The 27,833-nt window shown below is 34.4% G+C and overlaps 1 protein-coding gene across 1 annotated transcript in view; it reads right to left on the reverse strand.

Annotated features, from left to right (window-relative positions):
• Positions 1–22,754, reverse strand: part of LOC144451951 (uncharacterized) — a 32,580-nt gene extending 9,826 nt beyond the window's left edge. Inside the window, exons 1-7 of the mRNA XM_078142874.1 lie at positions 22,532–22,754; positions 20,966–21,156; positions 7,827–8,021; positions 6,995–7,173; positions 3,896–4,008; positions 1,298–1,437; positions 8–214 (exon numbers count right to left, since the gene is read on the reverse strand). Coding sequence (XP_077999000.1) covers positions 8–214; positions 1,298–1,437; positions 3,896–4,008; positions 6,995–7,173; positions 7,827–8,021; positions 20,966–21,156; positions 22,532–22,538 — 1,032 coding nt within the window. The 5' untranslated portion in view covers positions 22,539–22,754. The remainder of the gene's footprint in view (positions 1–7; positions 215–1,297; positions 1,438–3,895; positions 4,009–6,994; positions 7,174–7,826; positions 8,022–20,965; positions 21,157–22,531) is intronic.
• Between the last annotated feature and the right edge of the window lie 5,079 nt (positions 22,755–27,833).

Below are 27,833 nucleotides of genomic sequence, written 5' to 3' on the forward strand. Positions count from 1 at the left end.
TTCTAACCTTTTGTTTTTTCTTAGTTTTCTTCTTATCCTCCGCACTATTATGTCCACTCTGCTGTCGTAGCAACGGATTATCTATCATTTCTTTTTGTATTTTGGCCCTCAGCTCTGCTGGGAATTTGTCGGCAAAGCCATTTTTTTGGAAAAATTCATGTTTGAGTAACTGTCCACAGTTAGGCCTGTCATTAGGGTCCAACAAAAGACAGTACTGCAAAATAAGAAAAAAAGTAATGATACATAAGTAAAATGACTCCACAATACTGACAGTCATACAATGATAACTTTCCAGTTCTAAATAATTTGGCTGCAAATATCTCTTAGACACAAAAAAATAAGAACAATCATTGCTCATAAATATTCATGACCAATTAGCAATACTTTCCAGCTGTTAAAAAAACATTGAGCATAAATATGGAAAAGAGATAATTTTGTATAATTGGCACTAGAGGGCGCTGTTCCCAAGCCATGTCATCCTGTATAAATTCTACAAGTCAATGACACAGCAATGATAGGAGACTTCTATAGAATGCAATGGGAAAACTAAATAGAAATAATATAAGGCAGACAGTTGTATTGACTGTAGACTAGACATGTATTTAATTGTACAGTTCATTTAACACTAAATCTACAACTAACAAATAAGTTCTGACAACAGACTTTGTAGAAATTCATGTTACTGGTTAAACAGTGTTTTTGTTGTCTTTGCTTTAGGTTATTGACATACCAATATTGATGTTCTGTTCACAATATAATACACTAACAGCTGGCTAGTGAAAAGTTTAAATCAATGACTGACCTATTCTAGTCATAATACGTACAAAATACTGAAAACATGTACTGCCACGTGTAAATGTCAAGTCATATGATAGAGTATCTATTCCATTTTACATATCATTCATATGTAATAACTACTGTACTTGCTTTAACTGCAACTGGGACAATTTTTTTTCCACTTAATTACAAGGATATATTCACTAAAAATTGCTAATTCGTTGTAGGGGCTTCCATAACAATGGCTACATGTATCAAAGTATCTTTATAATTGTTCAATAAGTTGTAGAATAATGTCATTTTTTTGGCATGCCATATATATCAACCTCCCCCCCACCCCATCCCACCCCACCCACCCCCACCCCCACCCCATCACCATCCTCATCCCAGATCCCCAAAGTGTTACTTGAAGGAAGATACAAAATACAAAAAGAAGCCCCTGACAACCGAAAGATGCAATGAAAACAACTATGATCAGCCCAGGTGTGTCTACATCAAATGTAAAAATTCAACTACTTACTTTCATTAGAGCTAGCGCTTCATTTGAAGCATTAGGAAGTCTTCTTTCTAGTGGTTCTAATTGTCGTACTTCTGGTAATCTCATACCAACAAACAAGGGATTCTTGTGGAAAATTTCTCTGTGTTTTGGTATCAAATTACCTAGTAAAATAAAACCAAAAAATATATTATTTTAATAAATAATGTCAGTTGCATATATGATGATCTAATTATAAAAGATAAAACCAGTGTACCCCTCTAAGCCAATTTGACATGCCGCTGACACACACAGTTCCTAGTGACGCACCAAAATTTGGTATTCCCCTATCTCTTAAGTGGTGACCAGTGTGCCCTCTAAGCCAATTTGACACGCCACTGATGCACACAATTCATTAGAAGGCTAGGCACACTGGATAAAACATATACATATATATTGTGAAAGGCCTGGGTTTCTATCCCAGGTTCTCATATTAATTAGTATTAACTATTATCTTATCAACAAACCCATAAGGATTACAAATTATCAGTCTTTCATTCTGACCTAACATTTTTCAATAACTCTACCAGATAACTGTTTTTCACATATGGATTTTAATCCTTGTCACAACATGGCCTTTATAAATATATTTGAAGTTGTACATATCAAATATAACACACATCTTGTAACAAAATAATATTGCCACTGACTGTAATATTAGTTTCAATCTGTAAGTCCTCAGGTGTATGTATACTGGTAATATTCAAATGGACAAAGTCAACAACCTATTAAGAAAATTCCTTTCTGTTTAATAATTTTTGACATTCTAAATTATGACGTGATAATTTAGTTACCAATACATTCAAAAGACATTCCCTTTGTGAATATTTATCCACTATATTATACCATATCAATTAAGATTTGCTTCTAAAAATGTTTATATCATTTGTGCATTTCCATTATGTGCATATGGTTTAGTTAGAGACTACATTGGCATCCAGACTATGTGTGCATTGACTCTTAGTCAAAATGGGGACACTGTTTCCGATTATATCAATACCAGCTATTGAATAGCATATAGCAGTAATACCCTCTAGAGGGGGGTCTCTACTAATGAGTAACAAACCTAGAATCAAAGTCTAATCAATCCTTATGTAATCAATTATTAAGACATAATAAAATGAATTATTAATTGTTTCTGTCTCTAAATGTCATTTGTAAATGTATATCCCACCTCATTTATATTCTAAATTGAATGTCTATGACACTAATGGCTGTTATACAGATCTCTCCATTACTCAGTCCACAAGACCACTCTCGTCAGTATGCCCTCTAATGATAGCTAAATTTTGTTGTTGTGAGTCAAAATTATAAAAAGTGGCATTTCTTGTGAGTCACCACATCGTAAGAGATAGGGGAATACCAAATTTTGGTGCGTCACTAAAAATTGTGTCCATCAATGGTGCGACAAATTGGCTTAGAAGGCACGGCACACTGACTCTCAAGTCCTTCTTCATTTTGTGTATTTCTTTAAGTCACTAAAGTGTGACCTAGTGTGTTTTCTCATAAAAGACAAACTTTTTGTTGCAGGTCAAAACAGTGAAATGTGGGTTTTCTTGTAATGTAAGTTACCACATAGTCAGGGATAGAATTATAGGGAAATACAACATTTTGGTGTGTCACAAGAAATTGCTGTGTGTGTGTGTGTGTGTGCGCGTGCATGTGCATGTGTGTGTGTGTGTATGTATGTGTGTGTGTGTGTGTGCGCGCGCATTAGTGGTATGGTGCGTCAAATTGGCTTAGAGGCAGCTGCAGTGATGCAAGAGATATTTACATAACATTCATGATCTTTTTATCTAAAGCAATTTATCAAGTTTAATGAACTATACTTCTAATGTCAATTAAGCTGTTTCTTTAAATCATAGATTTCAATGCATACCTCAGATTTAGATATCAACGTTTATATTCCACTAGCTCACCTACTAATAGAATTAAATGTTGACATGTAGTGTGCCCTCTAAGCCAAATTAACATGCCACTGATGCACACAATATCTAGTGACGCACCAAAATTTGGTATTCCCCTATCTCTTAAGTGGTGACCAATGTGCCCTCTAAGCCAATTTGACACGCCACTGATGCACATAATATCTAGTGACGCACCAAAATTTGGTGTTCCCCTATCTCTTACTATGTGGTGACTCACAAGAAATGCCAGTTTTTATCATTTTGACTCACAACAACAAAATTTGGCTAACATTAGAGGGCACATTGATACTGTGGTGTGTATCACTTTATCATCAAAGGATTTATGATTCAAGGAAATAGATGTAGATGACAACTGTTGACTAACATTTCATTTCTACACATTTAAAATAGTGCTAATGGCACTGCAGCACAGCTTAATATACACATTAAAATTCAACAATGACTCAAGTTTGTAGTTTTGACCAAAACGTAACATTTCAACATCAAAATGACATTTGATAAGATTGATATACTTTCAGCAGTACTATAAATATCAGCAATGAGACACAAATACACAAATTATTTATAGTAAGATCATATCCCATCCATATCATCCTAAAAAAAGATAAAATCTACAGCATCGTAGTATTCTAATTATCATAATAGAAATACTTACCAAAACATTTAATGATATGATATAATTGGTCAATATCGCTATCACCTGGAAACAACGGTTCTCCTGACAGCATCTCTGCTAGGAGACAGCCTATTGCCCAAATATCAACAGCCCTGAAATCAAACATAGAAAAATATTATCATCACATTGCTAGAGAACAAACTATGACAGCCCTGAAATCAAATATATCAATTTGGCATGAACAAATCTGAATAAACATCCCCCAAGGCACATGCACACCAAATATCTAAACAATCTGACAACCAGTTTCAGAGAAGTTGAAAGTATCATTTCTGACCAAAACTACCCAAAACCTACTAAAAATATCAAATTGGCTCTTATCAATTTGGCATGGCATGAAAAAATCTGAATAGACTCCCCAAGGCACATGCACACCAAATATCAAAGCAAACTGGCCACTGGTTCTCAAGAAAGAAGTTGACAACATCATGGGGGACACTGACAGGCAACTTCTCAGTATTTCACCAATGAGTACTTATCAGCTCTGTAAACATGTCGTCATAGCAACCATAGCCACTAACTCAGTGATATAACAATGTCTTAAAGTCAATAACCTCGGATGTAATATAGTACATCATGTGCGTTACTTTCAACAAGTTACTGTAGAGTATAGTTACTTTCAACAAGATACTGTAGTGAGTATAGTGTGTATTTCTCTGGTGGAATAATATACTTCCAATTCAATTCTGACATCCAAGTTTTTATTCATCACATATCAAACTTTCCTCCAGAAATAGTACGGTATAGAAATACACCAAATACACTACATATCCTAAGCATATATTGGGCAAGTGTGCTATATACGTCAGCCTTCTTGGAGCCAACGCATAACTAGAACAAAACAAATACCTGAGACATATTACCATTTCAAAAGTGATCATCACAATGGCCATGCAAGCCACCTTGTAAATCAATCCTATGATAAAACAGATTGTCAAAAATCTTTTTCTGGCATTCTAGAAATTTGTATTTACATAGACTTCTCATTAATCTTCTCAGCCTGGATTAACTTACAAGCAGCCTAAATGTTATAGCCTGATGTACTTTTTATCAGAACTGGGCAACTAGCCAATATCACCATTAATTGTCAGAATACATCTCAGTGTTATGTATACCAGCAAAGTATGTACACCACAGGTGACACATGCACAAAGCTTGAATTTTTGTTTACGACAAAAGTCTCTAAGCATCGCAACTCACACAGACACATAAATTGCCTTTATATGTTCCACTAATTCCTATTCTAGTTTAGGTTAACTAAATAGACACAGTGACCCCCAATCTGTTCCTCTCACCTATCCCTGCTCCTTCTTTTCACTCTATCTACATTTCATCAACCCAACCACAATGGTTTGGTGAAGATGACTAATCAAAGTGTATTGTAACTTGTTAGTGTTTTTGTTAAGGGTAGTGTTACAGTGGGGAGAATAGTGGACCCAGTTCCCCAGTCATTTACATGGGTTTTTGTTAAGAAGGAATTGATGTTGGTAAAATCTACCTTAGTTACCAAGTCAATTTACTAGGGTTCCCTACCAGTGTTTTTGTTAAGGGTGGTATTAGGTAAAATCTACCTGAGTTCCCCAGTCATTTTATCAGGGTTTTCTACCAGTGTTTTTTGTTATGGGTATTTAAAGTAGGTAAAATCTACCTGAGTTCCCCTGTCATTTTAACAGGGTTCCCCATTACCATTTATAATATTATCTTTTGCGTAATTTACTAATTATGCCGGTTTTACCAGATTATAACAGATTATGCAATCCTGGGTATCCTGATTATATAACAAACAATCATGTATAAATGCACAAATTGTCCATTTTGCTTTTTTTTAAACTTTTAAAACAAAAATCAAAAAAACGATTTATGTAATTGTGAGAGGCAAGATAAGACGATAATTTCATTCAGTTTTCTTGTCAGACAGACTTGAGACACCAAGGTCAACAGTGCAAGTAAATTCCAATCTCTCTAGAGTGTATCGTTAACAATGCCTACACAGAGTATATACACAACAGAAAACAAACACAGACACAATATCAACTGCATGAAGATGAGCATTATCTGTAGCCATCCATTCACGGTATCAGTACTTTCAATGATCCAAAACCTACATAGAACCCAGAACAACAATATCTACCTATCTCATTTTACAACAGTAAATGAGACGAAACAATTACTGAATGTATAACGGCCACACAATCTAAAGATCTACAGAATTCAGCCTGGGGCCTTTGATCTCATTTCCCATTTAAATCTTTGCTACCCTGTATTCAATAAGACTCTAACAACAAAACCTGATGACCTTTGACCTGGCAACTGAAAGATGTTCACTTAAAAAAAAAAAATGTTACCACATGTATCTGTCATGAAAGTAGCATGATTTCTAGGTCAAAGGTTGCCACGGTGATTGTTATAACTTTTTGTCAGCTCCACTGACTGTCTATTTTGTAGCTATACGTAAGAGCTCAGTGTGGGTATAGAAACATGGCTACACTCTAAACATGTCACAATGTAATCATTTATAGTCAGACATCAAATATATGTCACGCCATTAATAAATTGACTTTGTATACTTGAAAATGACAAAACACTAATCCATAGAATTGTCATATTCTATCATGTGACGATGCTACTAACAGAGTAGTAAGTATGTTTATTGCAAAAATGCTTGTGTAAGTATCTTTGTTGCAAAAATACTAGGGTGTATATTTGTTACAACTGTGCTACAACACATGCCACTATGATGCTACATTGTCTGTATGTTTGTTACAACATAGCTATAGTAACATTATGTGTGTGTCAGTTTCAACATTACTACAGTGTTGGTGTGTTTGTTACAACATAGCTATAGTAACATTGTGTGTGTGTGTTTAGTTTTACTACACTGTAGATGTGTTTGTTACAACATCACTACAGTGTATAAGTTTGGTACAGCACTGCTACAGTATATGCTATTGTAACAATGTATGTGTGTTGTTACAGTACAGAGTGTTTACATGTTTGGTACAAATTCTACCATATTTTCTACACTTTTTTCCCCAAGGACTAAAATCCTATGGGGATGAAAATACAGGTAGAACTAACCTTCCATATTTGGTATCACCTACAAGAAGCTCTGGTGCCCTATACCACCTCGTTGCTACGTAATCTGTATATGCTTCACCTTGCGTTGCTAACGTCCTTGCAAAGCCAAAGTCACATATTTTTACCACTCCCGATTTAGATACTAAAATATTTTCTGGTTTTACATCTCGATGAATAATCTGTGAATGAAAATATACCAATATTATAGTTGTAAAAGGAAGCAGACCACTGCAACTGTACAAACATTATACGAAAAGCTGTATTTGACGATACCTTTCTACCGGGGTAAATCTTGAGCAGTAGTTATGAGACGAAGTTTCACATTTGGTGATCTCTCCCCTGGGGCTATAGACAGTAAAAAGTGGTACTGCATCTCATACTACCCCTGGACAGAGATGGTGGTTAGGCGGGTCACAGGTAGGGTAAAGGTTGGGTAAAGGTGGGTAAATTGGGCTTAACATGTAGTGAAAGTTCACCATTTGTCATACAAGTTATTTACACTGAATCACATAAGGAGCATTTCAGTGTTCTCCCCTGCCACAAATAAGTGCTGGTCAACATTCACTAAGGTAGAATACCCCTCCGGGAAAAATTTCCCTGCCAAATCAAAATTCTCAAAATATCTTCCAACTTAGCAATGTAAATGCTAGTTTCTGGTCTCCCCCTTTTTTGTGGGGGTGGGGTGGGGGACTCCACACCAGGAAATACATATTCATAAACTACCAGTATGAGTTCTGGAGAGTCATTTCATGATTGTTCATTATATATTCAACAGATATTTATGAATATACACTGGTCTAAGCATGGGGTAAATGCTGTATTGTATACTTACATTATGTGTATGACAGAACTCTACACCTTTGAGGACCTGCCACAGAACCTTTCTACACATTGACTCATCTAGACCATTTGGATACCTCTCTAATTCATCCAATACTGTGTGATCAACAAATTCAAAGACTAGATACAACCGTTTCTTCCGCCGAAATACTTCTATAAGATTTACCAGATTTTCATGTCGTAGTTGCTGTGAAAGAGAAAAGAAAGGATGCAAGGAATTAGGACTTGAATTTTCAATATTTAAAATCTCAACACAAATGCACTTAGTAGAGGGCACTTTCCACTCATAGCAACTCGGCAACATATCATTTGCCTAACTATAAATCAAGAATGTTGCCTTAGCAACACTTTTAATAGCTAGAAATTAGAGATCCAACTGGTATCTTTTCAAATTTCTTATTGATGGCAAGTTCGTCGAATCTGACTAGCCAAGTAAAAACAAATCTTTGTACCTACTATATGGAGATGTTACTTCTCCAAGTTATAATAACAGTTTACAAAGAATATCTAGTGTCATTTACTCACAAAATTATCATGATTATTGCATACCTGCATGCAAATGATATGTAAATGAGGATGCGATTGTTCGCTGCACATGAAATCACATTATTGCACTGTATGATTTTTATGATCTTTATGATTTTTATGGAAATTCGCCATTTCAGATAAACATATGTATTAATCACAGAACCCCATGCCATGTGAGTTCCAGTGTGGGTACTCAGGTGTATTTGCACTTGTGCAGGCAATGTTTTCTGCTGCACTTTTACTCGCTATGCTCATGAAAGTACGAGCCTAGAGAACACTGCAAACACTCGTACATGTACTAGATATACTGTTTGACACACACACATGTAGAAACCTAATGACATTACCAATTATGACAGTCTCAGTGATAAATGAGAAATTTATTAAAACAACTCAACCATACACGGGTTGATTTATTGAGCTATTTTACCATGAAATGTAATAGTAAGTATTAACACTGTTCCAATGACATATGATACACAATCAATAATTGAAGTACAAAATATACAAACTCTTTTAAATTTAACCACCCAACATTCTTACCACCATGTTGAAGTTGGCTTCTTTGCCAGTCTTCACTAATTGGCAAAAATGTCTTTCTAAAAGGAGAACACCAGTCCAGGAAATAGAGACATTTTCATAAACTATGGGTTCTGGAGTGTCATTACATGATTTTACATCACCTACAAATTACAATTACTTGTGACTTCAGAGAAGCATCAAATTGTGCCTTTATAGGGTATCTTTGCTATGGGCTATTGCATCATGGGAATCAGCAGATATAATATATCCAAGTTGCACACTGAATATTCAAGAGTCCTGAGTGACCATACTCTTCATTGTACGACATCTCTCATTAATATTCATTATGCGATTTGAGATGCTCTGTAACGGCACAAGATCAACTTGTTGTTTTTCTCAAATCACAGGTGATTGTAGGTGATGTAAAATCATGAAATGACTCCATACAAAACCCCTTTATTTCCTGGAGTGTTGTTCCCTTTTATCACGTAAATTTCTGTGCTTCCACAAACTTTTGTTTGAGCATCCATATCTACTGTCTAGTATTTCAAAGTGTGGGGACGCCAGGCTGGTGGGCGTATCAATCAGACGACTACGGCACTCTAAATAAAAGTTATAACACCATGTAACCTGCATTACACAACATGCCAAACAAAGTTCTCCTTGACATATTTTGATAAGAACAAACAATTATACACTATGACATTAATTTGAGAATTATCAACTGTATGTGTGCCAAATATTTGAGTTAAAATTTTCATATCAGTTTACAGAAATAAACAACATAAGACACTCGCTTGGTATCAATTAATTCTCTACTGTATGTAGATGGAAAGACCCTATGATATGTCTTAAAATGGACATGGTTCATGGCGATGAATGATAATTGATACATGTATTTCTGCATGTAGATGGAAAGACCCTGCATATCTTGAAATGGCCATGGTTCATTGCTATATGGATATATAAGATACATGTATTTCTGCACGTACACTTATAACTATAAAAGATAGGTAATTACACTTGGTTACCCCACACAGAGAGATAAGTGACTACTACAGTATTCAAATATACATGTACAGATATTAAATAGGTACATACATCATAACACATTAAGAAATGGGGACAGTTTTTGAAATTGATATTAAACTTCAGGAAAAATTTCAAATGAAAAATGTAAATGAATTCCATCCATGACAAGCGTTGTATTTTTGTAATAATCCCAATAAAAGTGTTATTAAATACAAAAAAACCTACAATGATTACACACAATCATGATTATATACATACATGATTCAGAGACAGACAGACAGACAGACAGAGATAGATAGATAGATAGATAGATAGATAGATAGATAGATAGATAGATAGATAGATAGATAGATAGATAGATAGATAGATAGATAGATAGATAGATAGATAGATAATTTTAATAATTTCACAGGTGGTACTAAAAAATATAGCAAATTACATTTACTGTAATACTAAAAATTAATGATGGTTTCCATTAGGAGATAAACATGTCTTTTATTTCATTTGTGAAGAGAAAAATTCAGTTTTAATGAGTATGAATGCTAAAACAAAGACTTGTAGCAAAGACAGACAGACAGACAGACAGACAGACAGACAGACAGACAGACAGACAGACAGACATACACAGTATATCAGTTATTAACAACTACTGTTTTATGGTTATTGCATGACCTTTTGACCCCTGCCTACTCCCTCAACCACACTAAAGTAGACTTCAATACATATTATGAACACCTTAGCGACACCTTGTATACATACAGTGGAATTAATTAAACACACAAGAAATACCAAAATAATCTGAAACGTCACAATCAATTATACTGTTCTACCATCCTAGAAACTGTTAGAAATTTAGTCTGACAGATCAAAAATTTAGTAGTTTGCAAATATCACTCAAATGTTATAAAAAGTGCAAGCGGTGTTTTTAGACATTTCAGTTTGCATTTTAAGCCTAACACTTCAGTTTTCTTCCAGTCTGCCTTTTTTACTTCCTGTTTGTAACTCTTCAAATGAAAGTAAGGCTGAATGTTTGGTAATAAAAGTAACTCAGTACAAGGCTATGTCTAGTGCACACAATGGTGGTAACACTGTCTCTGAAAATTAAATCTATCATATTTTTACCCGGCCATACACTGGAATTTCAGTGTAGCTTTTAAACAAACAACAAGGATGTTTATTCAGTTATGTTAGACTTTTAATTCCTGATGGCGTCGTAACCAAACCACTACCTTGCAAAAAAAAAAATCTTTAGTTTAAATCTGGCACAGTGCCAGATTCCTCACTGAACCTAAAATAATCCATTAAAACCTAACCAACACCAACCACCTGCACTGTTTTAATAACAATTTTTACATTAATATTGTATTCATGTCCAACATTGATTTATGTATTTAGGAAAATAGAAACGAAATCTATATCGCTTTACTATCAAAATGCACTTAAAGGTTTTATCAAAAGCTCTGACTTGACAATTCTGAAAGAAGTATTATATTACTTGTAACAACATATAACTTCTATTCAATTTACTGACACAGTTTCTAAGGTCTTTCAACTCAAAAGAAATATTTCCTCAACAAAACTTTCACAATGATTACAATGTACTGCTAAAGGCATTTCCTCCTGGTATATTGACAAATATTCACTTTTTACATGTCCGGGTTATTTTGTTTGACAGTACCGGTACTGTAAGGTTAAATAAATCTTACTTTAGGCAGACTACTTCTCATAATATCTATGTATAAAGATTGAGTTTGTAGGATTTTTGGTAATCTGTTTCACCAACCTATTAGAACCACAGACTTTTACGGTAAACACTGAGTTTTTAAGCCTTTTTTGATTCAGATAAGAATTATTTGATACATACATGTTATTGTAACACCTTGATTCAATTATTCTTGTATATTATTGCAAAATAAAATTAAAATTTATACAAATAATTAAATAAAATTTATACAAAGGTGATCATGTAATTGCCTTCAATGTCCTTTGACACTTTTAGTAATGGCATAATAACGGTATCCCAGACATGATTTTCAGTAATTAAAATATGAGGTTCTAATAACACAATGTAGTACATTGCATTTATAGAAAGACCATGGTTTCAATCCCATATTCTAGCATTAGTGCTGTGTTATCAGCAGATCCCAATCTGATTAAAATCCAATGTAGATGTCCACTAATCGTTCATTGTTATTTTACCTTGGTATTTTTTGCTTCAATTGACCTTCGTGATACATGTTTACGTTTTTCGTCGTGATGGTCGCCATGAGAATTAATATAAGGTCACGTATTAATATTCTTTTAATTCAGGGTCAATTTATTCTACAGCTCTGCAAGGCAACTGCTTTTTTGTAGCTAAATTATGTCACTGAAAACAGATATTGTTACTACTTACAACTAGTAACACTTTCTCTATGTGCTACACTAGTTTATAGCATTCATAGTACAACAAGTAACACTGAAGTAAAACACTTTCTCTATGTGCTATACTCATTTATAGCATTCACATTGCATTTGTATAAATATGTACAGTCCAGTCATCTGTACACTAGCAACACAAAGTCACATTACAGGTAATCAAATTGTTCTCAAGTGACTTCTGGCTATTTGTCTGCATTTCCTGCTTTCTATGTCTGCCTATCACTTTGTACACTTAGCAAATAAAACACCTGGCCATATTTTAATGTTATTTCAAAGGCTAATGTATTGTGTGGTGTTTTGGAAATGTTAAAAGTCACTCGCTTCCATGGTGAGTAGACAGGTATTGAATTCAGGAAATTCAAAATTCTCTGAAAATACAGTCTCATCACTGTCTCCAACTCAAAGTCTTACACAAATCTAAGAGATTCATCTAATGTTGTTTCTGATAAACTATATATTTTCATATTCATATTCTCTAACATATTGTGTATATTTATTTTAGATAGACATGTGTGGATTGGAGTGATTGGGAAAATAGTAAGAGATAGGGGAACATCAAATTTAGATCAATCAAAATACCAACAAGACTAGATACAAGGCCAGAAACATATTGACATTAGATTACTCACTACATGAGTCATCAATTTTGGTATGTTGTCCCATCCTAAACCACTCCTGGTGTAGAAGAAAACTTATGATTTTTGAACTTGAAGTTATAAAATTGAAACAGTGACATTTTTCAATATTTTAAGAACATTTCCGTTTTCTTTAATACCTTACCTCTATCATAGTCTATGTAACTCCAACCCTTATATGACTATACATATCTATTGTACATCTTCTGTGGGTCTCCATAGTACATAGTAATTCAGCTAAAAACCAAACTATACCAGACATTTTAGATGTGTTCATGTTATTAGAATGATGGATCATTGCTCTGAGGAAAAACAGCAGATTTATAACTGTACACCATGTAACCCTTTGGAAGTAGGGAAGTTAAGAAAACAGTTCCAAATAAATATATTTATTAATCCATGAGACATCTAGACTATATCTACAAATATACTAACAGTGCTAGTAGGTACAGGATGGCACTGCAGTTCATGTTAATACATTTGCACATAAACCATTTCGTGTTGGGTCTATGATTTGCATCACCATGGAAACATGACCATGACATATACCTCCTGATGTACACTTGAACAGACAAGTAACAAAGTTCTAAGTCTGAGAGTCTGGGTGGTTGGGAAAACAGTCACGAATTCCTCTAGTACAAATAACAGCCATTCCATCAACACTTTTACTTGCCCTCATCACAGCTTGGTCAAACAAACAGTTTAGATTCAGAGACATGAACACTGGATATCACAAGTATCACAAATTATTTCTTTATTACTTCACAGGTTTTATTATAACCCCTACAGTCTGTTACAAGTATTATGACAAATAAACCACAGTCAAATATCCTTTGATTACATGTATGATAAACTGACATGGCACGCTAATACAGGTTATTTAGATTTTAAAATATGCAATTTGTTGGCTGTCTTTCACATACTAGTAGTAGTACTTTATATATCTTGTATGTACCTCCTGTCCGTAATATTGAATCTCCTAAATGAAGCAATTTTCAAAAGCGACAGCCAAAAATCCAAGCAACCTGAGATTGGAATGACGTCATACGGCAGGCCCTAATATTTATGTTGGAGGTAAAGGGAGATTACATCACGTCCACAACGGCTGATCTGTTCGTCTATAATATAATATAAGGCTACCTTCTCCAAAATAAATACATAATTGATATGATATGATCATCAAACCAACAATGTTACCTGTATCATGATATAACGTGAACATTTCAACAATTCTATATCATTTCATATTTAATTTCAATATCCAATCAACATGCGTATGTTTATAATTTTCATTATATTTTCAGATATAATTTGATAGTATATGTGTACATCATTAAATTGTTTATAAATTATATATCAGGTTTGAAATCTACCAAGCATGAATGATGCCTTTAAAGTGTTTCAGTAAACTAAAATACTACAAGTACAACAGTACAACAGAAATTACCACCACAAAACATCTCAGCTTATATTAAAAATACATTATACCATTCTCAAGCCAAGTTATTGTCTGAGAAGTTTGAACAGAAAATATGGATTATATACCCTGGTCATTCTATGTAACGACAACTGGTGTCTACATCATATATTCTGGTCTGCTGAAATATGGGTCACAACATTCCAAATCACCATTATCTTTCCCCAAAACTGTATCAAGTGTTTATCATCGATACTGAGTTGAAATAACACATTTATACCCAAATTTATGTTTCTAATTCCTTTTATTCTTAGGCATCATTTGAACTTTATGTTTAAATCAATATCTATAAACTGAGTCAACATTTAGATCTGGAAGTAATCACTTCTATAAATATTTTCAGAAACAAATTCTGTCTCCATATGTGTTTACATAATTATAAAATATGCATGTCGGCTTATATGCATGTATCATTGTATGCAGGTATACTCAAATTACATTCACATACCAAAGTCAGTCACTGAAATATTAATATAATCTTTAATTAGTTTCCTATATTTCTTTAATTTTATTGGCTTCAATCTCTGTAAACGATTTATGTAATCACAAGTTTATTTTTTCAAAATATAAATGACTATATGTCATCTGATGATTCACCACATGATAGGCAGTTATTACTTTATCCATAGTACACAACAGAATTCACTGTGACTTCGAAGTATTCTTTTTATCATCTTTCCGTTTACTATCGCTTGGCAACATATACATGAAGTTCATGAGTATAATAACATGACAGTGCAGATTAAGTATAATGATTCAGGTAGTTGAAACGGAATCAATCCAGTCGTCATAGAAACCAGTCATTATAGCAATTTGTGGTAATAATAAAGGTAATTTGGGTTCATTTTGGACCGCCGTAATTGAGAGCATGATGAAATCTTGTATGTGCCTATTTGATGATTTCATATTAACCTATTTTTCTCCATTTCCTGTACAACCATTTAGGCATGGTTTTGTTACGTTGTTGATGACATGGAGGCTTTTAGTACACTACTTTATTACCATTATTCCTCATCTACTTCAACAGCCCATAATATTACAATTTTTTTAGATTTAACAACACAACAACTGAGGATGGTAACTACAACAAATTACCTCTACAACAAATTACTTCAAATGTTTCTGTAGATAGGAAAGCAAGCATACAAAACTCTAAGTAAAAGACATTTTTATTAAATTCCCTAATAATCTACAGTTTGGCTTCCAATTCTTTAAAAAAAATGTATGGTGCCATGAGCCAGTTTTGCACATTTTACAGTTCATAATACAAAGAATTACAAACTTCCTGAAACATGTTTAATAATTATTTAATCATTAATAATGAGATATGTAGCATAGTAGTCATGCCAAAAGAAGAAATGTATTAAACGCAGGACTAAACATAAGCTTTCCCCTCTCCCCTCCTATTATTAATCAAGTTACAAAAACCCAGGTAAATTAGATTTGTGAGAAAATGAATAATACCAGACTGTGTGTTCAAACTCTAATATTAGTTGTTCCACACACAAGTCCTGAGTCTGTAGTTCTTAAATATCATGAACTGGCGGCGAAATACTCTATCCCAATTAACTGAAAGCAGTACAGTCTGAGTATATCTTGCAAATTAAAAATCAAGAAAGGAAAAAACAGCATGAGTTGTACTAGACTTAATGATATTACCAACAAATTACAACTTGTTTTTAAGTAAAGCCATACATACTCCTTTTCATCACCATGACAACCTCCACGAAACCCTGTTTCTTAGAAACCTAATCCAATTTTAATCGAAACTGTAACAATTTTCATGATAACATACACTCTACAATGGTCTCTTACAACACCTAAATGTGTCATCTGACACTGTTAGCACATAATTAAAGTTTGCAACGAGACCATGTGAGATAACAATACTTGACAACTGTCTTGCAATGCATATTTACATCTGTGTACATGTCAATTTTAATATATGGACATTGACAAGCTTCTGCCTTGGTGGTGTGATATTGAGATCTTTTAAAATAGTACAATATAGATAGTTGCATAATGAAACATGTTGAAACAAGGCTGTATGGATTTGCAAGGATTACTAAGCCTAAGGCGTACACAAAGTTTTCATCCTTCTAATCAACACTATAGAATGTTCATCTTCTTTATCAACACTAGAGATAGAGTGAAACATTTAGTCATCTATTGTCTTGTAGATACGATAAATTAAGCAGAATATGTCAAGGATCAAGATGGATAAAGCATACATAATTTTATCTTTCTTACAACGCTACAAATTTGTCATCTTTGTTAAGGCAGATGACCCGATCAATCCTATATTTCTTCATTTTAAGGTGTTATCATAGAATTAAGTAAGAAAGCCCTTATCCATATCAAAACTAGACATGTTCAATCTTTGTTATCAATGCTAGAGATACACAGAAACAATCATTCATTGTTACGCATAGGAAAACTATTCAGCCATTTAATACAGACTTGGTTATAGAACGAAAACCAGATTGTTTGGCCCATGTTTGCAACATTTTCAATGCATTTTCATGTGCGTTCACATACCTCTATAAACGGGAGGTGCAAACACAACAAAATAGTTGTATTTTCATTTGAAAATGACATTGTGTAAACAGATACTAAGACAAGAAGTCAAATCTCAATAGCATCTGATAATAATTGACAACTCAGCAAGATTTGAATAAACATCACACAACATCATACTGATTACAAAACCACTACCAAGTCCTTTACTTAGTTACACTAATGTTTGAAATATATTTACTTTGACCCCCAAAACAAATGAAATGTGAGTCAGGATACCCCTTCTGTAATACTTTCATGAAATATGAACAGACATCGCTGGGGAAAGAAACCACACATACATATATATGGCCACGAAGACAATGACTTGGTCATCTTTTTGGTTTAAATATTTAAAAAAATGTTTAGGGTGGGCGACTTAGAGTGGGATTGGCCGGGTTTATCAGAAACACATTTTTTTTTTTGCCTGATCAATGTTGTATGGAACTTGTCTTTATGGATGTGTGTATCTATGTTTCTATTTAAAAATCCACAGAAATGTTTCTTTACTCATCTTTCCATTAGTCAGAGAAATATAAACTTTCTATGATATCATCTATCATGTATCAAATGAAGTTATTCTAATATTTATCCATTCCTTTTATTTAGTGAAAGTCATATTTTCATAATTATTGAAATTATCCCATTTCTATATTTTCATAAATAGATGAAAGTAATCTATCTCTTCATACACTGGTAAAATTTACTATCATTCAATCTTTTCATAAATTGATGAAATTAATCCCATTTTTTAATCTTTTCATAAATTCATGAACTGAAAGTTCTCTATCTGTTCACAACAGTTATCTTTACATGCCTTTTTATAAATTGGAGAAAGTTATGTTTCTATAGTATTTTTCAATAAATCACCTACCGGTAGTGAAAATTAAACCCTGTGATATAGCATACAATTTCTAACAATTGTAGCAATGTTTTGGAGTTTGTACATAGCCATAGTAAGACGTCTCTCAGTTCATAAATTTGTGAGCTCTCTTGCCAATTTATCATTGTTGTTATGTCTTTTAAATATCCATGAAAACCATTCTCGCAAACCAGAGTTATCATTTCTACCACTACCTGTGGGAGGCCCGTTTAAGAACGTTGTGGTAAAACAGGGTGTGGTTTGCGACAATGACGAAAACTAGCGGAAATTAATCCTCCAGCCGAGAGTAAAATTAATCTTCTAGCAAAGAGTAACCTTCCATAAGAAATTGAAGTGATAAAATATGCCAAAGAGTGAGAGTGGATTGTATATCTATATCAGAGTAGTGGTCCATGTGGGAGATCCTCTCTACACTTTAAATACTGATAAAGGTTAGTCAGGCCACAATCCCCATGATAAGGTTACATACACCCAGGAGGTAGGCTATGTTAGTAATAAATCTTTCTACATCCTGGCATGGGGTAGTCATTCTTACATTGTGGTTGTGTAAGCCAAATTGTTCTATTCAACTCTACTAAACATAGCAATATGGTTGTTTGTCACCATCAAGAGTGCCATATGTATTATCTAAAACACTTTACAGTAATTATCTACACTACCCATCTTGTCAAATCTAATAAATAACAGCTTGTAGCCAGCTTTGTGGTGGCATGGTTACATTATTTCTGTTATATTCAAGTGACAAATTACTCCCAATGTTCAGTCTCTGCTTCAACTACGGATTTAAAGTACGTAATTAAGCATTGCCCTTCTCAGTGTCAGAATGTACTACAGGAAATATCACAACAGATTAGGACTGATCTTAGCACTGAACCTAAACAAACCCCCATATGTTGTGTGACACTGACTATCTATGCTCACACACAGACTAAACAAACCCCCATATGTTGTGTGACACTGACTATCTATGCTCACACACAGACTAAACAAACCCCCATATGTTGTGTGACACTGACAATCTATGCTCACACACAGACTAAACAAACCCCCATATGTTGTGTGACACTGACAATCTATGCTCACACACAGACTAAACAAATCCCCATATGTTGTGTGACACTGACAATCTATGCTCACACACAGACTAAACAAACCCCCATATGTTGTGTGACACTGACAATCTATGCTCACACACAGACTAAACAAACCCCTATATGTTGTGTGACACTAACAATCTATGCTCACACACAGACTAAACAAACCTATGTCATAACTACAGTGCTGACCCCTACCTACTTTACTCAAATTTGATTTTATTAAATGACTAAAATATTGGGACATAATAAAATATTATTTTGTACATATTACCTTCATTTCAAACAGTACTCACAATTTTACTTCAAGTTTATTTTCACTGTATAAATAAGTAGATATACAGAAGGCATTTGTAAAATGTGGATAGTGTTGGTAGTATTATTAGAGAAAATAAGATATGTTATTGCAGAACATGAAAATAAATACTAAATGAAAATAGACTATTCAGCTGTATATAGTAATATTATACATACATGTATGTAATATCAAAGGATAAAACACAGTCTGTGTATCTTACATTAAGATTAGATGGTGGGACAGTATTTGAATGTGGTGAAACTCATTAGCAGCAGTACACACCCCCAGAGTATGTACACAGCAATATTGTACATATGTGTAATATTAATAGATAACAAATTCTGTGTCTTACATCAAGATTTCATTTCATGTATGGCAGCTACTTTTACAGCCCTCGGCAATATTTCTAAAAAGTCATTTCATTTTCTGAATTTTAATACGCATTTGTGACATCATACACACAGGGCTAGGACTGGTAGGAGTATGTATATCAGGATTCTACTAATAGTTATGACACAATCAATCTGTCCTTCTTTATACTCAGGATTCAAACAAATTCAGTCCAAATCAAGCTTATTACTTCAAGCTACCTTGTTGCTACTAATTCCCTCTAAAACTATGTATCAAAACATATATAAAACTATACACAAAATTGACAGATTTCGTTGTTCAAACTTTCAATTTCTGAGATTTCAAAACGGGAAAAACAATGGCGTAGTGAAATTCCTAGGAGTACTTAAGACTGTCCGCCATGAATAGAAGCCTTAGTATATACTGACATAGTGTCTACCTCATAAATTATATGGAGAAGAAGAGAACAAGTACATGAATGTTAGTATTGTCATGATCCCTAGGGCACAAATACATTCTTGTTGGATATACACTAGAGACAAATCAAGCACTGTTTATGTGTTCAATACTGCCACACTAATGTCCTACAAATAATGAATCTTTAATGAACTATTGTTGTATCTCTCTGTTCATACAAAAACGTTAAATTTATGAATGCTGCAAATACAACCACATTTGTTGACTTATATGGTTCATTACAGACATTTCTGTACCGAGAACATTGCCGTGTCAAAGTCTAGATATTTGATCCACTGATTAAGTCTTATCACTACGGGCTTTGAAGAAATTACTACGTGAAAAATAATTATTGACATCATACATTGAAAATACACTATTAATTTCCTTGTGGCCTAGCCCACAGAGCTAAATACATTTCTTAGAGTGTGCATTTTCAAAAATGTATGTCTTTCAAAGTGTATATTTTGCATTTAGTATATATTTCCAGAAATGTACATTTTTCGAAGTGTATATTTTCCCAAGAATGTACATCTTTCAAAGTGTATATTTTCCAAAAAATATACATTTTTCGGGGTCTATATTTCCTATAAATGTTCATCCTTCAAGGTGTATATTTTCCGAAAGTGTGTGTCTTTCAAAATGTATATTTTTTTAGCATACGTTAGCTGATATTTCACAGTAGACAGCAATTTGTTCAAAGGCAAAGAATACAGAAATTCAAAGTATCAATCCAAGTTTTGGCACTTTACGTAATAAAAGAGATCCCCTGAACACTTTATTGCTACCATTATTTGTATGTGAACTTGTCAAGTCAAATTAATTACAGAAGGTTACCATTACAGATATATAACTGAATCATTTTATTTCTAACTTACCTTTAGCATTCGCACTTCTCTCATGGCTATTTTCTTCACCATTTTATCTTCTTCACTTTCTAAGAATTTTTTTATCGCTACAACTTGATTTGTTTCTTTGTGTTTACATTTTAATACCATTCCATAACTACCTTCCCCCACTAATCCTAAATTTTCATACTTGTCCATAGTAACACCTTTTCTCATTGATCCTGTCAAAGAAAGGAAGAAATTATTTGGCTTAATTTTCTGGGTAAAGAAATCTTAAATTTTAAAAATTTTGACACTTTTTTGTAATTACTAAAACTGAAGGATCTTAGAAGTTGATTTTCTTATGTACCAAACAAATTAATCTTGAAAAGTTATGAATATAATTTCTACTTGCAGAGTCAAAATGATTCACAAGATAAATAATTTTTGTATATTTAAAAAGAATGAAAAAGTGTTTTGTAAAAAAGAGTAATACTAAGTTGCTAATATAATACTGGGAGCATCATGGAAAATGCAATTTGGTGCACATGAACTGATTTGAATTCAATAAAATTCATTATTTTCATTAGCTATATAACTTTTCTGATTTCTTATTACTTTTAACATCTCTGTTATATGTACTGGGGTTACCACCGGAACCGGTAAATCGAGGAAAACATACGTCCGAACAGGTGGTATGTTTAACATGTTTTGGTCGATATTTTTGTTGACAGTGCATACTAATACCTGTGGAGGCAAGCTCCGATGAAATGCACATTTAAAATCAACGATTTGGAAACTCGATTAGCTGACATTCCGTTATATCTCTACACAAAATTGTTGTAATTATTCGACGAAAGGTTGACTATAATTTGTTGACACCGTATTCACCTGACACCCAAAGGCTATCAAATTTCACCTGCTGTGACTTGCCCAATATGGCCGTCACTTTGCATCGATAATAGGTTTTTCACAGTTTATTTCATTTAAAGGGATAGACGAAAAGTCAACAGAGAAAACTCTTATAGCAAAGGTGATACACGCAACACAAACATGTGTGTCCAGCGAGGTGTCGTAATTGCATGTGTCTAAATACGCACAAAAGATTTCACCAAGGGTGATAGCTAACTCGTCAAGTAAACTAGTGTTGAGTGAGGAGTTAGTTTGGTTCTTCTACAAGTTTTCAAGGTACGCTTTTGCACAGGTCCCCATGCACACGATCGCACATAGTTCCAGTTTTTTGTTACAATTACAGGACTCTACCACTAAACAAATTAGTAAACAGCCTGTTGACAACATGGTTCCATAAAATGAATGACAAATAAACTAATAATTATCATGTAATCAACGAAACTACCGTTACATGTTTAGTTATGTAAATTCTTTTTCTAAAAAATCCACAAAAATATTAATATTAGTGTAGACGTTAGAACAGTAGCCAAATTGGTTTGTCTCTGCCAAACAATTTACATAAATTTTGTTTGATATTTAATAAACACGACATATGAGTTAAAACATGACGATAAACTGACGTGACACATCCAGGTGAAAATGTTAAGATGACAGTTCTACTTCAACGATGGTACGAAAATATAAACATACACGACATACACTTACCCGACATGGTGAATGGTTGTTTTCGTCTTCCACCCACAAAAAATAACTACATCAGCAAAATTCACATACTGTACCCAAAAATAGAGTCCTCCGTGTTGTGCCCGCCTTGTAAAATGTTATTTTCGAGCTCGTTCAATGTCGTTCACGAGTAAATTAACAAAACATGCAGAAGATCGACGAAATTTACAAACCACGCTCGGTTACATGTAAAAAAAAAACCCGTCGGTTGCTGTGCTTATTTTTAAGCGTCGTAGCTGCAATCGATATTTATAGACCCTGTTGTGGCGATGAAATCAGTAAATCACCATTAATTTCAAACATGTATTATACCAGAACCTTGATAGAGCCCTCAAATTTGCGCCTCAATGATCGTCCAGATTGCTCGTAAAAGCCGGTGATTCAGTTGAACGTTACACCACATCTAACAACAAATCTGCGACAAGTCACACGGAATTTCCACAAGTTTCCCCGGAACAATGGAATCTTTATACCTCAAACATTATCTCTGTCTGTCTGGTGACTCCGGGTGAGGAATAGAAAGTAGTATTTGGAACATAAAAGCCGATGGAATAGTTCAACAACGGTGTTAGCAATGGTGGCTTTGTGCACTTGAAAACTGTGCTAGTTTTCTTGCATACATTAGACGTGACGTGTTGTATCCCTAGGAAACAAACATCAATAACTACTGTGCTAACACGTATCGCCACCCCCTCGAAGTAAATAACTGTAGAACTGTTTCGGCTTGTTTTCTGGGGGAAAATTCAAAACTCTACTCCTAAAAAACATCCGTTTTATTTAGATATTATAGTATGTGCATACTTAGTCCTAATTTACTTTAGTTACACCCGGGAATTGTAATTTGTAAAAATGATTTACCGGGACTGTGCGGGGGTGACGCCACCTACGGGAAAATAGAACGCCTGTGTTTACAGTTTTTCTAGTGGTCGGTAGTTGATGCTGAGAACATAAAAGACATACACATACATCGTACTTACAAAGTTATGGAGTCTACACACTAAATGAATTACCTGCCAGTGCTACAATACAGTAATCAATCAATGTTGTGCTAGTTTAGAGAAATCATTACATTTATTTAGATTCTAGGTGAAAGTCACAGAAGGAAATCTTTGTATCACATTACTTTCTGTGTGATCTCTACAACTACACGAGTGCTAGGACGAGGAGTAGTTATCGTAAAAGCGTGGAGACAGCCACTTTTTTTCCTGCACCAATGGACCCTCCTCCACCAACAGGGTCTATCATGTATGCCTGCACCCTGTTTCATATAATTACGTCAGTTCGGTGCACTTCGAGTTGCATGTACAGCTACTCTGTCGCAGAAGAGACACTTGTCATTTTCAAAAAGCTGAACAATCACAAAGTGAGCCTCCATTACTCAGCCAAAAATATCTTGGTTTGCTGTTGTTGCTTGTTAAAATATTCTTGCCCAGTCTGTTTCCCCACAGCTACATCATGTCATCATGTGTTATATTGTATGCCTAGCTATTCCCACCAGGAATATATATATCGGGCAACACACTCGAGAAAAGGCCACAGGCATGTGATGAAGTAGATGATAGATAATATACTTTGTCATTTAAAAAATACATGTACCACAGTCCCTCTTAGGGGATCGATGCCCAGTTGTTGGGCATGTTGGCGGAATGATGGTACTTCATGATCAATGGCTGGGTAACGGGTACAGGTGTACAGGTGTACCCTGGCGCCCCGATCTGAATTACGCTACAAAGATTCAACAACTTGAGGTCTAAAGTCTACATTTCAACCAGAAACTATAGATGTCAGATTTCTAAATTTACACAGAAAATAGAAGTCAAATGTTCCGGAAAATGTGAAAATCGGCAACTTGGAAATTACGTTCTCCAGAATCACACTAGTCTAGTTCCTATACAGTATCGTTACGATTTATACCTCCACTCACATCACACCAGGGCCTGACTTATACAGTCTGGTCATCCAGACTAGAATCTTACGTGCATTCAAAGAGGAGTAAACTTCTACAGGATCCAATGCTTAAATGAGTAATTTGAAAGAATCACAGTTCTATACGTGAGTCACAAAAAAGGATGGATCAAAAACAACGGTACATGTACTATGATCTTGTCTGTGACCATAACCTTACTTTGTAACCCCCCCCCCCACACACACACGCACACACACACACACACACACACACACACACACTCTCTCTCTCTCTCTCTCTCTCTCTCTCTCTCTCTCTCTCTCTCTCTCTCTCTCTCTCTCTCTCTCTCTCTCTCCCGCTCGCTCTCTCTAGCATTGAAATCGCAATGACAGAGGAATTATGGCTGGTTTTATAAACAGTCATGTTTATTAGTGAAAGAAAACATTGATACTTGCTGATGTATTGATCTGTTTTGGCGAATCTTTATTACATGTGATATCTTATTATAGATTATATAGACACATGTAAATGTCAAATTTAAGAGAGACTTTTCTCCAAGGCCACTGTAAATATTTAGTAAACACATCAAACAACATGAACACAAACAGATGTCGTCGCGGGAGACTTGCCATGAAATGGAGTAAATATATATACTCCGGAAGCCCCTTTTCTTAAAATAATCCATTCACAAGTACAGATTAGATCTCAAATTACTAAAACGGACACCACCTTGTACAGCAATCGAGGTGATTTTTAATGGGAAGCGTAAAAAAACTTGATGATTACGAAATCTGTACCGTGTGCATCATTTAGTATAACGAACAGTTGAGTTGAGGCCAACATGAGCTGAAAATAGTATATTATACTTAACTTCCCGATCGATTTAGAATACACGTCATGTGCTATACATTTTCTAATAGTTTTTAAACTTTATTAAAGTTGTCAGGGAATTCAAAAACCCAGTCTTCAGTTGTTCTTTGGTATCCCCCAAAATCACCAGAAGGAGCGCTTGCTCTCGAAATGAAATAGTATATTTTGAAGAGAAAAATGTATAAAAAAAACAACAACACATAAATATAAATTTACCACACCATTTTCGTTATTTTTCAGATTTAGTTCAATGTGTCCAGTCCGTAAATAGTTACAAATAAGTCTAAAGTAATGTGGAATTTATATGTATGTATTTTTGTGCTGTTCAAATAACAACCATCATTCTAGGTATTTTTACCATGTATGTCGCGACACCACACGTGAAATGTAACTGCAGAATAGAAGAGAAGAGAAGATCTGAGAAAAGAACATTATCACATGTACACCATCCGTATAGTTCTAGTTTTGTATGCATAGAATTTAGTACTGCAAATTTTTTGTCATCGTCGTAAACCACAGCCTCTTTTAGTACGTCACCGTCCAAGACGCTTTATATTTCACAGTGTCGAGGAAGAAATACAGTAATAATGAAGAAATAATATATCAGCTCTGGTTTGCGAGAATGATTTTATGTACGTGTTGCCATAGTCAACTATGAGGGCGCACTCTCCCGGGCACCAATAAGATCAGACAGTCCAAGCTGGACTAGGCTTGGCTCGTCATGAGTGACTCGCTCTCAGTACTTCTGTCTGCATCAGTATAAAGGGACATTAGAAATAACAATGTTATAGCATGCAAAAATAACACCATTATAAAATCTCCAAACTGAGGAACAAAATGCTAGAAAATTATACCACATGAATATGTTAAAAAAAGGAAAGGTATACAAGTATTTGTTATTGTCTCTTCACAGGTATGCATTCAAACCAAATTTATTATCATGTGATTTGATGATGAACACACGTCTGTTATTTACATCAAATGGCATTGCTAGTGAAATTGAGTATACAGGGGGAAGTATATACCTTGCATATAAAAAACAAAAAATACTAGTAAGCTGAAGTCCAAATGCTGATGACAACTCCATGATTTTAGAATACCCTCCATAGAAAAAAGATGTAAGGCCAAAAAGAAAATTATTTCTGGTCAGGATAGTTTGTCTAAAATGGTGCAATGTTACAATTCTCAACAAACCTGTCACTCAGTCCAGTCTATTTATGGCAGTTACTGTTCATTTTATTTAGTACTTTAGAGCAAGTGTGTATGTGGGGGAAGATGTCATTTGCTTGTTCATGATTGGCTCTGCAGTTGTCTTCACTGAAGTAGGGAGGGTTATTTTTGTGTTTCACCACCAATCTGCAGACTGCCTAGGCTGGACAAACACACACACACATACACACACAAAAGAGCAATGCAGTGGTATTTAAGTGATGGGCACGCTGACCAGAAACAATTTTTTTTTGGCTAAGGTTTAACTCTGAGAATTTCCATCTTAAAATAGTAACTAAAATACAAAATGTTAACACTACCGATAGAATAAGTATGACATATTTGTATTCTAGACAGTGCTTGATGTATGGATGAATACTATACGTCCAGCTACTCAACTTACCTGCTGGGTTTTCCCCAGATATATATTCCGAATACATTTCATCACCTAGCTATGTCTGGAACTTACCCAGGTAGCTAGGGTACAGACACCTACCAAGATGTACCTCCCAATACTACATTTAGCACTGTCTGTACAATACCAATCTATATAGAAATAAATACTGGGGTACAGACACCTATCAAGATGTACCTCCAAGTACTACATTTAGCACTGTCTGTACAATACCAGTATATAAAAACAAATGCTCAAATCCAATTTTACATGAGACCAAACTTAGGGACCGGACAGAATTTACGGCAGGGGGTGGGCCTGGGGAGAAATTATCTCTGACTTGTTTTTTTTCCTGCCCCCCCCCATCCACTGTGACCAAAATTTCACAGCCCCCCCTTTCAAAAGTATACAAATTTCATGGCCCCCCCCCCCCAAAAAAAAAAGTGCACAATATCCTGCCCCCTACAATAACTAAAAAGAGTACAAATATTTTTGTTACTGTAGCACAACTGTAATATTTCTTTTGATACTACTATTATGTTACTATTTCAGCCCAAACAACTTAGTAGTTGTAGAGGAAGTTTTTTAGAAAACAAAACAAAATAAAACATTTTGACCATACATGTAATTATACACATGTGGTATAATCTTGTTTACAACTAGACACCATAAGTAGTCATCACTTAATACCAAGGCATTTGATGTGGTGGTTTTAACTGTCATTCACTGATACATACACAGAAACACAGACACAGAGTAAACACACATTCACATGCGTGATTTGTGAAAAACTGTAGTGGGGACATTTGTTGGGTGTATCTAAGGACATCACATCACCTACATAGTGTATTCAAATATCTATTTATACTCATAACACAATAACTATCTAATGTCAGACATTTGTG

Source organism: Glandiceps talaboti, chromosome 22, assembly GCF_964340395.1.
Source record: "Glandiceps talaboti chromosome 22, keGlaTala1.1, whole genome shotgun sequence".
Lineage (NCBI taxonomy): Eukaryota > Metazoa > Hemichordata > Enteropneusta > Spengelidae > Glandiceps > Glandiceps talaboti.